This window comes from Falco rusticolus, chromosome 7, assembly GCF_015220075.1.
Source record: "Falco rusticolus isolate bFalRus1 chromosome 7, bFalRus1.pri, whole genome shotgun sequence".
NCBI classification, from domain to species: domain Eukaryota; kingdom Metazoa; phylum Chordata; class Aves; order Falconiformes; family Falconidae; genus Falco; species Falco rusticolus.
Genome location: NC_051193.1, coordinates 31,482,770 through 31,496,307, shown reverse-complemented (window position 1 = coordinate 31,496,307; position 13,538 = coordinate 31,482,770). Strand labels below are relative to the sequence as shown.

General features: G+C 44.0%; 1 protein-coding gene across 1 annotated transcript in view; it reads left to right on the top strand.

Moving 5' to 3' along the window:
* PRKCH (protein kinase C eta) overlaps window positions 1-13,538 on the top strand; it is a 121,436-nt gene that overhangs the window by 49,390 nt on the left and 58,508 nt on the right. Inside the window, exons 3-9 of the mRNA XM_037395085.1 lie at window positions 1,203-1,353; window positions 2,137-2,171; window positions 3,648-3,736; window positions 5,411-5,546; window positions 6,450-6,577; window positions 8,736-8,879; window positions 9,579-9,752. Coding sequence (XP_037250982.1) covers window positions 1,203-1,353; window positions 2,137-2,171; window positions 3,648-3,736; window positions 5,411-5,546; window positions 6,450-6,577; window positions 8,736-8,879; window positions 9,579-9,752 — 857 coding nt within the window. The remainder of the gene's footprint in view (window positions 1-1,202; window positions 1,354-2,136; window positions 2,172-3,647; window positions 3,737-5,410; window positions 5,547-6,449; window positions 6,578-8,735; window positions 8,880-9,578; window positions 9,753-13,538) is intronic.

Below are 13,538 nucleotides of genomic sequence, written 5' to 3'. Positions count from 1 at the left end.
ATTCTAAAAATTCAGTTGAATTTTGGGGCAATTCAGATTTGGACGCAGCAGCTCCTGGGTTCCCACTTTCCAGAACTATAAAATATTATCTACCCTTGGGAAAATGAGCCCTTTAAAGAAAGCTGAGAGTGGCATATGTTAAACAGCTAACGGTCCTTGAAAAATTAGGCTGTTCCTTTTTATCCAATACAGGAAGCAAAATTGCTACTAATGGTGATACAGAAGTGTAGCATGAGAATACTGAAGGTGGATAAATGCTGTTCACTGAGCAAGGCACTGCTTCACTTCGGCTCAGCAACCAAGGTGCTCATCAGTTGGTTGCACATAGTCATGTTTTCTGGAGTTATTGCCCAAAGAGCTGTGAGTTCTAACAGCTCATTACCCTTGAGCTTCTGGTCTGTTTACAGCTTGTGAATTAATGGGTTAGTAACATGTCTCAACATGGGAGAGGAAGATGGGAAGAGGCAGTTATTTCTAGATGAAGAATGTAATTTTGAGCTGAAGGGGCCTTTGCAATTAACTTCTTTGCCCATCTGAGATGCTGTCTTCATTCTGGACCATGGTCCCCCAACTTCTAAACCAGGGATGTAATTGTGGCCTTTAAAAGCATTTTATCATAGAAGCAGAGAATGGTTTGGGTTGGAAGGGACCTAAAAGATCATTTAGCTCCAACCCCCATGCCATGGGCAAGGACCCCTTCCACTAGCCCAGGTTGCTCCAAGCCCCATCCAGCCTGGCCCTGAACACTGCCAGGGATGGGGCATCCACAGCTGCTCTGGGCAGCCTGTGCCAGTGCCTCATCACCCTCACAGTGAAGAATTTCTTCCTAATATCTAACCTAAATCTACCCTCTTCCAGTTTAAAACTGTTACCCCTTGTTCTGTCACTACAGGCCCTTGTAAAAGGTCCCTCCAGCTTTCTTGTCGGTCCTTTTAGGTACTGGAAGGCTACTATAAGATCACCCCAGAGCCTTCTCTTCTGCTGGCTGAACAACCCCGACTCTTTCAGCCTGTCTTCATAGGAGAGGCGCTCCAGCCCTGTGATCATCTTTGTGGCCTCCTCTGGACTTGCTCCAACAGGTCCACATCCATCTTACATTGGGGACTCCACAGCTGAACGCCACACCAAAACCAGTAGTAACTGTTCATGATAATGTTAATGTTTTGTTGCGCCTTTTTGTTTTTTCCCTACTCCCTGCATAGGGACTCTCCAGAGGGATCGAATTTTTAAGAATCTTACTCGGAAACGCCAGCGGGCGATGCGAAGGCGAGTGCATCAGGTGAACGGGCACAAATTCATGGCTACCTACCTGCGACAGCCAACGTACTGCTCACACTGCAGGGAGTTCATCTGGTAAGAATGGTTTAAATGTGGTGGTGTGGAGCTTCCCATCCCTTCACATTCTGGGGACCGACATGCTGTCCCTGATACTGAATCAGTCCCCCAGCACTTTGCCAGATTCCTTTTGGCCATCAGGTTTAGCAGGGTACACTTCTGCTGCAAACTGGAGTCTACTGCAGAGAAGCCAGAGCTGATGTGTATCTTGGATGCAGGAAACAAAGTGGGATGGTGTGGGGATGAGGCAGTGTTTCTCGCTTGTAAGAGTAGATGTTGTTTCACAGGAGGGAAAAGTATCCTAGGCAAGCTGAAGAAAGGCCCCAGATATTAACTTGTGTGGAGGTTTGAGATTACACTGAGAAAACCCACTTGCTTGAAAGACTAGAGAAACTGCCTGAGAACAGAACAGGCAGCAGAGGTGTGAGGTGATACCTGTGGGGGAGTAGGCAGAGCAGGGAGAAAAACTGAGATATGTCTCAAAAGAGCATGGAGTGGGAGAGATAATAACAGGGTGTGGGCTGCTGGGATCAGTCTAATAAGTGTGGTGTGTGTTGTAATAAAGTGAGGCATTTCAGAAACTAGAGTGAGGGGGGAATGTGGGGAGTAACGTGCATGTTGACAGCCTATTCTGTAAGCTATGGCCCTTGTAGTACTTTCTTATGCTCTCACACCCTGGCTAAATTGCCCTGGGGATCTGGTCATTTGGGATCCTCTTGCATTTTGGCACTCTGTTCTGTAAATGATCTGCAAGAAGACTGACTTTCTGATGTTAAATTATGTTCGGTTTTTTTTAAACAGGGGCGTGTTTGGGAAGCAGGGATACCAGTGCCAAGGTAAGATGCCCTGCTCCTGCTTGCTATGTGTGTAGGATGTGCTGTTTCAGGAGTGCTTTCTTCTGCTGCTGGGACATCCTGTGGTTACAAGCTTCTCTGAAGTCACCACTCCTCCTCCTCTCCAGCCAGCCAAAACTGTGCATTTGGGCAGCTGTAAGGCTGATGGCTTGCCTGCATGCAGGAGCAACCACCTACATTCATGCAAATAATTAGGGTCCAGTTGATGTGTTTCATCCTGTGCAGATCCACTGAGTTGCTGGGTACATGCAGCACCCAGCTAGGCTTGAGTCATCCAGGGTCCCTTCAGGACAGCGTTCAGCTGGTATTGGGAGACAAAGAATAGAATAGCCACCCTCTTCCTTTCCCTCCCTACGAAGTTCAACAGAGTGAAATTAGGGATGTGACTTCAAAGGGCAGCCCTGTGGGCTGGCACAGCGCTTTTGTCTGACTGCATGTTTTGGCTGAATGGCTGTATAGCTGTATGTGGTGCTTGTTTGCACTTAATTATTGTTCTGCCTTTCCCTTTTTCTGTGGTGAGATGGCAGAATTACTTGCTTCATGGGTGCGTGGTCATTCAGGTATAGCCTTCTAACGCAGCCTGTTTCTTGTGCAACGTCAAAGGGCACTGGTGTCCTCCTGTGAAAGGAAGCTGTGTGTAAACAAAATGGATATCCTGCATAAAATTTCTGGGTGAAAGTGAATGTTACTGATAGCCTTTCACAAATACAAGCTTAAGTCAGCAACAAACAGAATAATGTGGGATCCTGCAACATATCTGCAACTTGCAGTTTCCCTTACAAAAATCTCCTTACACAGTGGTGTCTACAGTGCACGTGGGGTTACGAAGTGGAGGAATCCAAGCTTGTTCCAGCCAAGCCAGCTTCGGACTTGGAGAGAGCCCAACTGTGCTTTAGGGCTGATTAGCCCTCTTGATGAGGATTGGCTAATTAGCTTAGACGCAGAACCATTCTGCTGCAGTTATCCAGCTTCCCAGACCCAAGCACTGCACTGAGCCTCAGTGATAAACTAACCTGGGCAGGACTCACTTGGATATCCAGTGTAAGAAGCACTATGTCACTGATGTGTAGGGATGACTTTGGGTATCTCAGACCTGTGTTCTCTAATACTGCTTTTGTACGTTGTGTGACATCCTCTCCACTGGATAATTATTTCAACAGCATTTTTTTTCCAGTTCATTTGGGAATATGCACTATTGTTTCTGTGTGCATTGCCCATATTTTATATAGGCAGCTGTTTTCTAGGCTGTATGAATGACCTAGTGCAGATTTTCTGATGGAAAGGGTTGGAGATGCATCTCCAGACCTGTTATGAGATTTTGGAAATTAAGCCACTGATTATTTTTCACATCTTTACTGTGTCCTGATGATACAGCTGAGCCTTAAAGAATCCAGCTGGTGGGCTGTGTGTTCTGAGTCTTTCAAGAGCTCTTTTCAGCATACCTCTTTTATTTCCTAGTATGCACCTGTGTTGTACACAAGCGCTGCCATCATCTAATTGTTACAGCTTGCACGTGCCAAAACAATACTAAGAAGACTGATCTCAAGGTAAAGTCATGTTGTTTATTTTGGGTCATCATAATCTGTGAATCTTCAGGGTGTCTGGGTTGCTGGGGGTTGTCCTACAAGAGAATTTACTCTGGGTTATCTTTATTTGTGGATTTAAAAGTGGGAAAGTGTGTCAGGGACATGCATAAAGGCCATTCTTCTGTCAGCGCCAGCAACTGGTTGGAGTAGCACATAGCTGAAGAAGGCAGGGTGTCTTCATTGAAAGGCATCAAGAAATAGCAAGACCACTGTACCTTGGTAATTTTCTTGCATGATTAACTGTATTGTCATCAAAATTTGGTACCCCGTTCTTAATGTGGATCTCTCTGGCCTTAAAATCCAACCACTGGTCTTTGTTGTGCTGCTTTTTTTTTTTTTTCTTTCCTGGTAACTTAAAGTGCTCATTTAGTCATTGCTCCACACCTTTACTCTATGAAATTATTTATGTTGTAATAAACCCCCCTTGCATAATTTGTGTTTCTGAAGGTTTTCTTTCTTGCTAGTTTTGGCTGTATTTGATGGGAGTAACATTTCTACCTAAAACTGCCCTGTGTATTGCATGTCTCATTTCTGTGAACTGGAAATTGTTTAGTAACTGTTCAAGAAAAAATCAGTTGAAATGTTTTTAATTGGGAGGTAGCTCTGTATTGTGTGCCACATAGAAACCTTCTTTCTAGTGCAGATAAGCAATTGCCTTTGTTATTTCTTGCCTCCAAAATGCAGAGCTAGATTTCTTAAAAGGACCCCTTGCCAAACCAGATGAAAATAAGTTAAAATGCCTAAGGGTAAAATGCAAGTTAAATAGCGAGTCTCCTCACCCCTCTTCTTAGGATTATTGAGGGTTTATAACACATTTAAGCCACCTTTTAAAGAAGACAAGGCTGAGGAGGCCCCACTCACTTTAAACTTGCTGTTTCAGTTGCACACCTGACTTTTCTTTGTGAGGCTGTGGGTTCCCCCTCAGTCTTTCAGGATCTGCCTGTTGAGAAACGGAGTAAAAAGGAATGAGGAGGCTAAATGGGGTTGGTTTCTTCAGCTGATGTAATGTTTTCTAAGGTGTCTTTGAGATCTGAATGATTCACAATTGGAAAAGAACAAGGTGAAAAAGGGCATGAGAACAAGTGATAAAGCGAAATATGGGCCTGTGATGAAAGTCTATTAATAACAAGGAGGGTGAGAAGAGGAATGAGAATTTTAGGAGGAGCTGGAAAAACTAGTCCCTGTTAAATTTAATAAAATCAACAGTTTGACCTAAAGTTACATGTTGGCACATAGTATGCAATTTAATAATTTGAAAACTGGTTAGATACAAAATGCTGTAGCTAACATAATTTATATGTGGCACTCCAGTGTGATAGGTTTGTGATGAGGTAATCCACACTTCTAACTTAGTTTTTTAAGAATTCAAAATTGGCTAGGCAGCCCTTTCTAAAATCTGCTTTGTCAGGTAGTCCAGCCTGCCCAGCAAGGAAACCAGGGCAGGCTTGCAGCAGGTGAGGTTGGCCATTCAATGTTCACTTGCAGTAAACCTCAGTGAGGTGATGGCTTGGGACCTTGCATGAGTTGGTATTATTTTCATAGTCTTGCACTTAAATGCCTGTGTGTAAATGAACATCAACTTGTATATGCATTTGAATTGTAAATCTGTGCTTTTCTTTTCTTTTTTTTCTTTAGCCTCAGGTGACTGAGCAGAGGTTTGGCATCAACATTCCTCATAAGTTCAGCATCCACACCTACAAAGTCCCGACTTTCTGTGACCACTGCGGTTCCTTGCTCTGGGGAATCATGCGACAGGGCTTACAGTGTAAAAGTGAGCAGCTTCTTACTGTAGCCTTTTCACAAAATACATATATTTTTAGACTGTTGATGCACTGTGTGTGGGCTTCATTTGTGCAACCTTCAAGAGAAACCTGATCAATGAATATTCATCTTTGCAAGAGTTAAAACAACACTGATCTACTACTTAATTTTTGGCTTCCAGAAGGACTCTGCATTCTTAGCACAGCTTTGCTTAACTTGCATTGTTGAGGATATTCTTGGGTATCACTGTTTCCTGCATTCATTTTTCCCTTTACCTGAAGTTTTTTCCTCAGCTGATAAGGCAATGAAAAGGCATCCGGGGGGAAAAAGGTCATTGCTTTAGGTTGACCACACTGTCACGCTGTTAATTGATGACAGAGCGTGTCCTGATGTTATGCTTTTATTTCAGTGATCCAGACTGTAAAGCCATAGCAGTCTCCATTTGCCTTCATCTCCCACAAGAGGGTGTGTGTGTGTCCACGAGTGAGAGCAGGAAAGATTTTAGTTTCCCACTGAACAATATGTCTTTAAAATTATATACCTGCAAATGTAGGGGAAGTTTGTCGCAAATCACATTATAAATACTAATTTTATCTGCAGGCATAGCTGCAGTGGTATCTGTATACCTGAGAAACGTGCTTAGGAATAGCTGTAGGCAGTGCAACATCCTACTTGGAAAGTTTGGGGTGTATTCCTGATTTTCAGGAGTTTATTCTCTTACAGAAGTTCTAATTTTGTTTCTGCTAAGGTCAGTGACAAAAACCCCTTTAGTTTAAAGGCACTAAAGAATAGATCTGGATGGGTATGTTTCCTGAAGCAGAATTACTGTGTTATTTCTCACCAGTAAATCCCTCCTAGTTATTTTGATTGTTCCTTTGCTTTTACTTCCCATCCCTACCATCACCCCCGTCAGTCTGTAAAATGAACGTCCACATCCGATGCCAAGCAAACGTTGCGCCAAACTGTGGGGTGAACTCAGCAGAGCTTGCTAAAACCTTGGCATGCATGGGTCTGCAACCAGGAAGCATTTCCCCAAATTCGGTGAGTCTTTTTATTCTTTTTTTTTTTTCTCTCCTCTGTTTAAAACATTTACGACTGAGTCTTTACATGGGTGCAGGAGAAGTCAGAGACTTCAGTTTTGACAGATGGTTTTGGGTGGTGGACTGCATGAGTAGGTTGTTATGGTCTGCAGCTTGTGGCAAAGACTTCACCTGGAAAATAAATGTCTTGGGTGCAACTTTACCCTGGTGGAGGCTTTATAGGTTGCTTTGTTATACGATTATGTTTCACAGTGCTGTGACTCCACTTTTTTATCTGTTTGGCATGAATGAGAGGAGAATAAGACCGCTAACTAATTAGTGATCAATATAATTCATGCCATGCCTTCTTTTACCTTTACTGCAAGCGCAAATGCTCTGTCTGCATATGTGGCTTGTGATGGAGCAAAAGAAGAGCTCAGCAAGAGACCTAGGTTCTCTTCACAGGTTTGTTACTGTTTTTCTGAGTGATTTTTGAGGAAACAGTTTCACTCTTCCATGCAGTTTCCCAGGCTAAAATTTGTGGTCCCTATCAACACAACAGCATCTCTGGTCTTTGCTGTCTGATAGTGTCCCAGTGAGATTGTTGGCAAGGTTGAGACATATCTGTACAATTTCTGCTTGTCAGTGCTTAAGGCATCCTAAAAGGCCAACTGTTGTATATCTGAACCTATTCAGAGAGTTTAAAACACACTGTGAGAACTTGAATGAAAATGCCCATGTTTACTAACAGAAATCAGAGCTGTTATGTGATAAGCAGTCAGTTTTCATCATGTTTCCTTTGTGAACAGTTTTGAAAAGTGAGTTTGCTTGAGACCACAATAACATGTAATAAAATGTTAGTCTATTTATTTTTGTTTGACCCAAAAGAAAATACTAAACCCAAAACATAATTGTTAGATGTGGTAAATCTTGTCATACAGTTAGCCAGCTACAGTGGTCAACCACATCATGCTGTATCAGCATAGCATGCTCATGAGGCTGTGCTGCCCCTTTTGATTTCGGCTGGTTTGCAGCAGACTGTCTTATCTTCACTCTTCATGCTGTAGCAGTTCAGGGGGACAGTATCCTGGGAGTTACAGGGAAACAGAAGTCCCACACTCATCTTAGTTCTGTAAAAATCAGCCCTTTTTAGCATTTGTTGTTTGCATGATCTGCACATCAAAAAGAGATGAAACCAGGAAAATAAAAATGTGTGCTTGTGGTTTAACAATCTTTTATTGCTGAGCTAAAGGCTCTAGGTAAGCGGTCAGACTGTGCTTAAATCTGTGGGAGTTTTGCTGGGTGCTGTCCTGAATGCTCTCGGTTCTTTCCCCATGGCCAGGGTTGCCATTTCAGTGGCATTGAGACGAGTCTTCCGTGCAGGAGGAATTTTGCTTTACACCAAAGTAGTCGCAAGGTGGAGCTCAAGAAGTCTGCGTGACTTTGATAGGGCTAATAAACTTCAATAAACTACTCATGGTTTATATGCGTACTCATACCTGGAGAGCTGTGAACTGATGGCACTGGAGGTTGACTTGATCTTCGTATACTGCAAAAATAGGACCTCTAGAAATATGTGATAATACTGGTACAATTCCTGAAAATGCAGACACCTCACTGCTGGCATGGAAATGAACAGCCTTCCATCGAACTTACAGCAGTGAAGGAAGCCAGCAGCCCAGCTGGGAAAGTAAAATATTTTGAAGTTTGGGTCCCACTGAACTAGGCTTTGAGTAAGAGCCTTAAAATCAGATAAAAACCTAAGGGATTCAGGTGAAATCTGCTCGGGTTCTAGATCTCACCAGATATTATGCAGTTCACCTGGCTCCGATGTTAGCTAGGAGGCTGGATTTCCATGCTCATTGACTTACTCTTCTGGGGAGTGAGGATGGAGAGAGTCACCTTCTTGGATCTGCTGGGAATGGGTTTACAACTTAAAATGCCCAGGTCAGGAACCAGTGTTGACATCTCAGCACAGCTCTGCGTGGTGCCAGGGTTGGCTGGTCACATGTAGCTGCTCTGTGGGGTGGTGGTACCAACATGCTTTCTGTTCCAGTGGCCAAGCAGTGCATCTGAACAGGTCCTAAGTGCCCAGCTTGGTAGGCTGGCTACCTGTGAGCACTTTTGAGGCAGAAGTACAATTTCTATGCAGATGGATACTTACTTTCTTTCTTCCACAGAAACTGGTTTCAAGATCTACTTTGAGACATCAGGGAAAAGGCAGTCTGAAAGCTGGCAACAACATTAGTGAAAGTTCAGCGAGCAAGCTTGGGATCAAAGACTTAATCTTCCTGCGTGTACTGGGAAAGGGCAGTTTTGGAAAGGTGAGAGTTACTCCTGGGTCTTTTGGGGAAAGTCATGTTCCTTATTTAAGAAGCTCCAACATAGATGAAGTTATTTTATAATGTGGCACACAGGCTGTCCAGTAGAGTATGCTTTGTGCAACAAAGTTGGTGACAGAGAGAAGGGAGAAAAGGGAAGAGAAAGAAGACTGGCAGTGAAGTGAAGAATTGGATATCACATAAAAGAAAAAAGTTAGTAACCAATGGAACAGCTGCATGCTAGGGCCTGTACCAGAAATTGCAAGTGTATGCGTTAGTACTCATTTGGGCAGTGTTTCTTTAAAGGAAACAAGGCAGTGGTTTCAAATGCAGTGAGATGGTGGTTTCGGTTCTCTGCTTTGCCACAAAGTCAATGTGAAATGGTGCATTTGGGTTTGATAACTAAGAAAGGAACTGGAATGGATGGCACTGCTCAGGGTGTTGGCCCTGGCACAGTGGATGAGCTTAGACCAGCTAGCCCCGTGCCAGACATTGGAGCAACATGTGTGAGTACTTCTGTCCAGAGAAGCTGCTGCAGACAGTAGCGTGTGTCATGGATTGTACATACTAACAGGCTGACTCAGTTGCATCCACAAGCCTGGTCATGAGATAACTGACCTTTCTAGTGCGAGAAGGTATGGGAGGCTCGTGTTGCTCTTAAATACTGAGGGTTCTTGCGGTTCACCCTCCCCTTTGGTTTAGGTGATGCTTGCCAAGATGAAAGAGAGTGGGCAGCTCTATGCAGTGAAGGTGTTGAAGAAGGACGTCATTCTCCAAGATGATGATGTTGAATGCACCATGACAGAGAAACGCATCCTTTCTTTAGCAAGGAACCACCCATTCCTCACCAAGCTCTACTGTTGCTTCCAGACTCCTGTAAGTATAGCCCAGGCAGTGGATAGCCTTCCTCCTAACATTGGCTGGCTCGCTTAGGACAGAGACACTCTCCTGTGTATTTGGTCCCTGGTCTGTCATAAATGTCCACCTTAGACCCAGGAGAAACCTCTCTGCTGAAGAGTGAACAGAGCACTCTCCTATATTCCACCTCTAACATCTGGGCATTTGGGAAACAAAATCCTGACTTGTTCTGAGCTCCCTAATGAAATGGTAATAACAGGGAAGTCTTTGTGTCTTCCCTAGAAACATCTCTGTGCCATTGAATATTTCCAAATGCATATACGCACATGTCTACAGACCTGCAGTGTCCTCCTGTTGCCGTGGGACCTCAGGCTCTGCTGTCTTGCTACCTGAATTTTAACAGGACTGTATTTGTATTGAATTATCTGCAAACCCAATGAATTGTACTTGGCAGCAGGGGTAGCCTGCTGTTGCTATTGGCCTTTTTTCATTCAGTTCTGAGCAGTACACAATCTTTCTGGGGTTACTGCAAAGGATCTTACTGACATGGGTGGACACTGAATCAGATCTGTATATGGTTGCTATTTCTTCTTGCGTAGGTAAGACAAATGATACCATTGCTGTCATTTGTGGTACGTGTAACTCAGTGGAGGACTGCACATGCGCTGCCTGTCCAGCTTAGAGCCTCATTCGGTGTGTGCGTGTGGGTGGGAGCTTGTTGCTGATGTGGGTGGTGGAGGGAGGAGTGGCTGTGACGGAGGCAGTGGCCACAGCAGTGTACCTGACGGTAAGTTTGGGAGTCCCTGAGCTAAACTCTTGTTAGGACCAAAGCATTTTCTGCAGCATAGCTCTTCCAGACTGCCTGGGCTCCTTGCCAGTTGCTTTTTGTCCATTGCTAAATGGTAATAGAGCTTCTTTTCCTCTTGGAAGAGGTGGGAGAAACTTGCCCTTTTAATTGTGGCTTCACTCCTCCTACATAAACCCAGAATACTAAAAAAAAAAAAAAAAAAAAAAAAAGTCAGACAGATGCATCCTGCCACCTACCCGTTTCTCTTCTCACTGGGGTGATGCAACAGCCAGCTATGGAGTTTAAGAATTGTGCTCTTTAAGGGTGGAGCCCTTGGGTAGACTCATGTAATAAAAACCAACAAACCATCTCGTATCTTTGGTTGTTTGGGTTTTTTTATATACAGCTTACATGGTTCACAGAGCAGCTGTGCTGTATAGCAGAAATAAAACCTAAAGCTCACTGTTGTCACTAGTAACCAAGGAAACTCCACTTTTATTTCATAATATGAAGACACAAGGCCCAAATTTTAATAGCTTTCCTGAAGTCCTCATGTAAAATATCAGAAATATCCAGTACTGATGTGTGCTTTTTCAGGTCAGATGTAGGATAGCAGTGGGTTTTGCTTACTTGTTGCTATGGCTTTCCTTATTGAATTTCAATGTAGATGTGAAAATAGCAAGTGTGCTCCTGGGCTGTGTAGAGTATTTTCCATGAACTTAGGGAGACTTAAGGTCACTGTGCTAGTACTGTATCATGTTCAGAAAATGGATGCAATCTGCCATGGGTGCAGACAAGGTCTTCTGGGCTGATGAAGTAATTGCAGAGTCTTTTGCGAAGAGGGGGGAAAAAAAGGGAAGAACTCAGCCTACTTTAGACTAGCAAATTGAAAGCAAAAAGAGGATCTGATTGGTGTCTGCAGATGTCGAATGCTGAGGAGGGAAACAAAGCTGTCAAGATGCTGGCTAAGATTAAATGAGTCTAGACTGGCCATGGATACTGTTAGACTGGAAATGAAAAGGAGGTTGCTAAACAGTAGAACAGCCTGGAACAGGAATTTCTGGACCAGCTTGTCGTGAGAGGAGCAGAGGCAGGAACCCCTCAGCCCTTGCTGCCTTGAAACAGAGCTGGTCAGTCTCTGAAAAGGTGACAAAAGAGTGGTGCTTGTCGTAGCAGGACCCTGCTATTTCTGGTCTTACTTCGGTTCCTCTTTAACTTGAATCCCACTTTGCTTCATTATCTGGACTGTCAGTAACAGAACGCCACTTTCCCCCAATAGTAAAAAAAACTAAAAAGGGGGAAGTGTTTATGAAAGAAAAAGTAGATTTCAGGCTAGTGTGGTTCATTGCATCTTCTGCCCATGTTCTGTACTCAGTGACACCCATTTCAATCCAGAATAACCAGATTTAAATTGCTTATAAAAGCACAATTAAATCCCATTGCTGTAGTAGAGAAATGATTGCAACACCTGGGTATTCAGTGGACAGAGTCCTTCCAGGAGGGCTTAACAAGGCTGGTACAGTACTTAGGGTTTCTGCTTATTCTTTAAATGGCATTGAGCTATCCCCTCCATTAACATGAACTTGATAGAAAAGAATAAAATATATATGTATATATATATGTGTGTGTGTATCTCTCTCTCTAAAAAGAGTAACCACTTATTCAAATGTCAGCCTGCAGCCATATTTAAAAGCGTTACTTATGTTTGGACTTGGGGGCAGGGTTACAGAAAATAATACCTGGTTTCACTTGCAATCACATGGAAACCACATCACATGTATCACACTTACAGCCCAAACTCTCAAAATGTGGCATTAACAGTTCATGTTATAAAGAAACAAAGCACGACTCCAGTCTGCTGAGAAGATGCTGGATAAATAATGACCTACTGGGCCTGCCTTTAGGAATTTTTCAAGACCTGGCCATTTTGAGGCTTCTTACCATTTGTCAAAACAAAGTTGGAGCCCGATCCCATGAGATGCATCAAGAGAGGCAGGGACTAACTGGCAGGGTATTGGCTCAGATGGAAGGTACCTGGCGCTTATAGTAGGTGCCAAGTTCAATATGAGCCAGCAGTGCATTCTCGATTGCACAGAAGTTAAATTATGTCCTGGACTGCTTCAGGAGCTCAGGGGAAGTCGTTATCCCCTCCGCTTGGCGCACTGGTGAGGCTGCCCCTAGGATAGGGATGTCCAGTTATGTATGCCCCCCACCCCCAGTTAAAGAGGAAATTGTGGAAATTGGAAAGGAAGGACCTTGGAAGTGCCTGAAATGCTGCGGCAGTTTGAGGACAGAGTGCTCAAAGGGTTTGAGGGTTTGGCTGGATGAATTCTGACTCTTGCGTAGTATTCCACCCAAACCAGAAAACTCTTGCCCTGACTTTAGCAGCCTAGGGGTAGCTTAAAGAGCCTGGGGCATGTCTGTGTTGCACTGTGCGATGTTGTGTAGTGCCGGTAAAATCTAGTATTAGCTAAGCAGGCACAAGTACCAGAAACAGCACTGCATTACCTGAGTTCATCTATATATTGCTGCTACTTTTGCTCTCCCATTTTAGAGCTAGCTGAGGTTTCTCTGTGCTTACATTAGCTGCTGATGGTTTTCAGAAAGGTTTTCTGTTCCCTTGTGCTGCCCCTGTGCTCACTGTGCTCCTAATTTAGTCTCAGCTGCAGCATAAGTGATACCCGCTAGCAAGAACTGCTTTATTTGCCCAGGGTGGGTTGAGGCTGCCTGACCTCCAAACAGCCTCCTTGCTCTGTCACACAGTAATACTGCAGCCACTAGATGGTAGGAGCTGCAAGGGTTGTCTCTGCCTGACATGGGTCACAGTTTTCAGAGCCTAAAGAGGAAATATTAGTGCACAGCAGGCTGGCAGAGGCTGGACATGGCCCTCTGCGTGCCCGCCGCTGGGCTGGGCAGTTTTGGACTTGCATCTCCAGATTCCTTTCCTGTGAAAAGCGAGGAAGGAGCCCTGCTGCTCCCTCACAGTGGGAGCGGTTTAAGTCCTGCTTCAGCTGCAT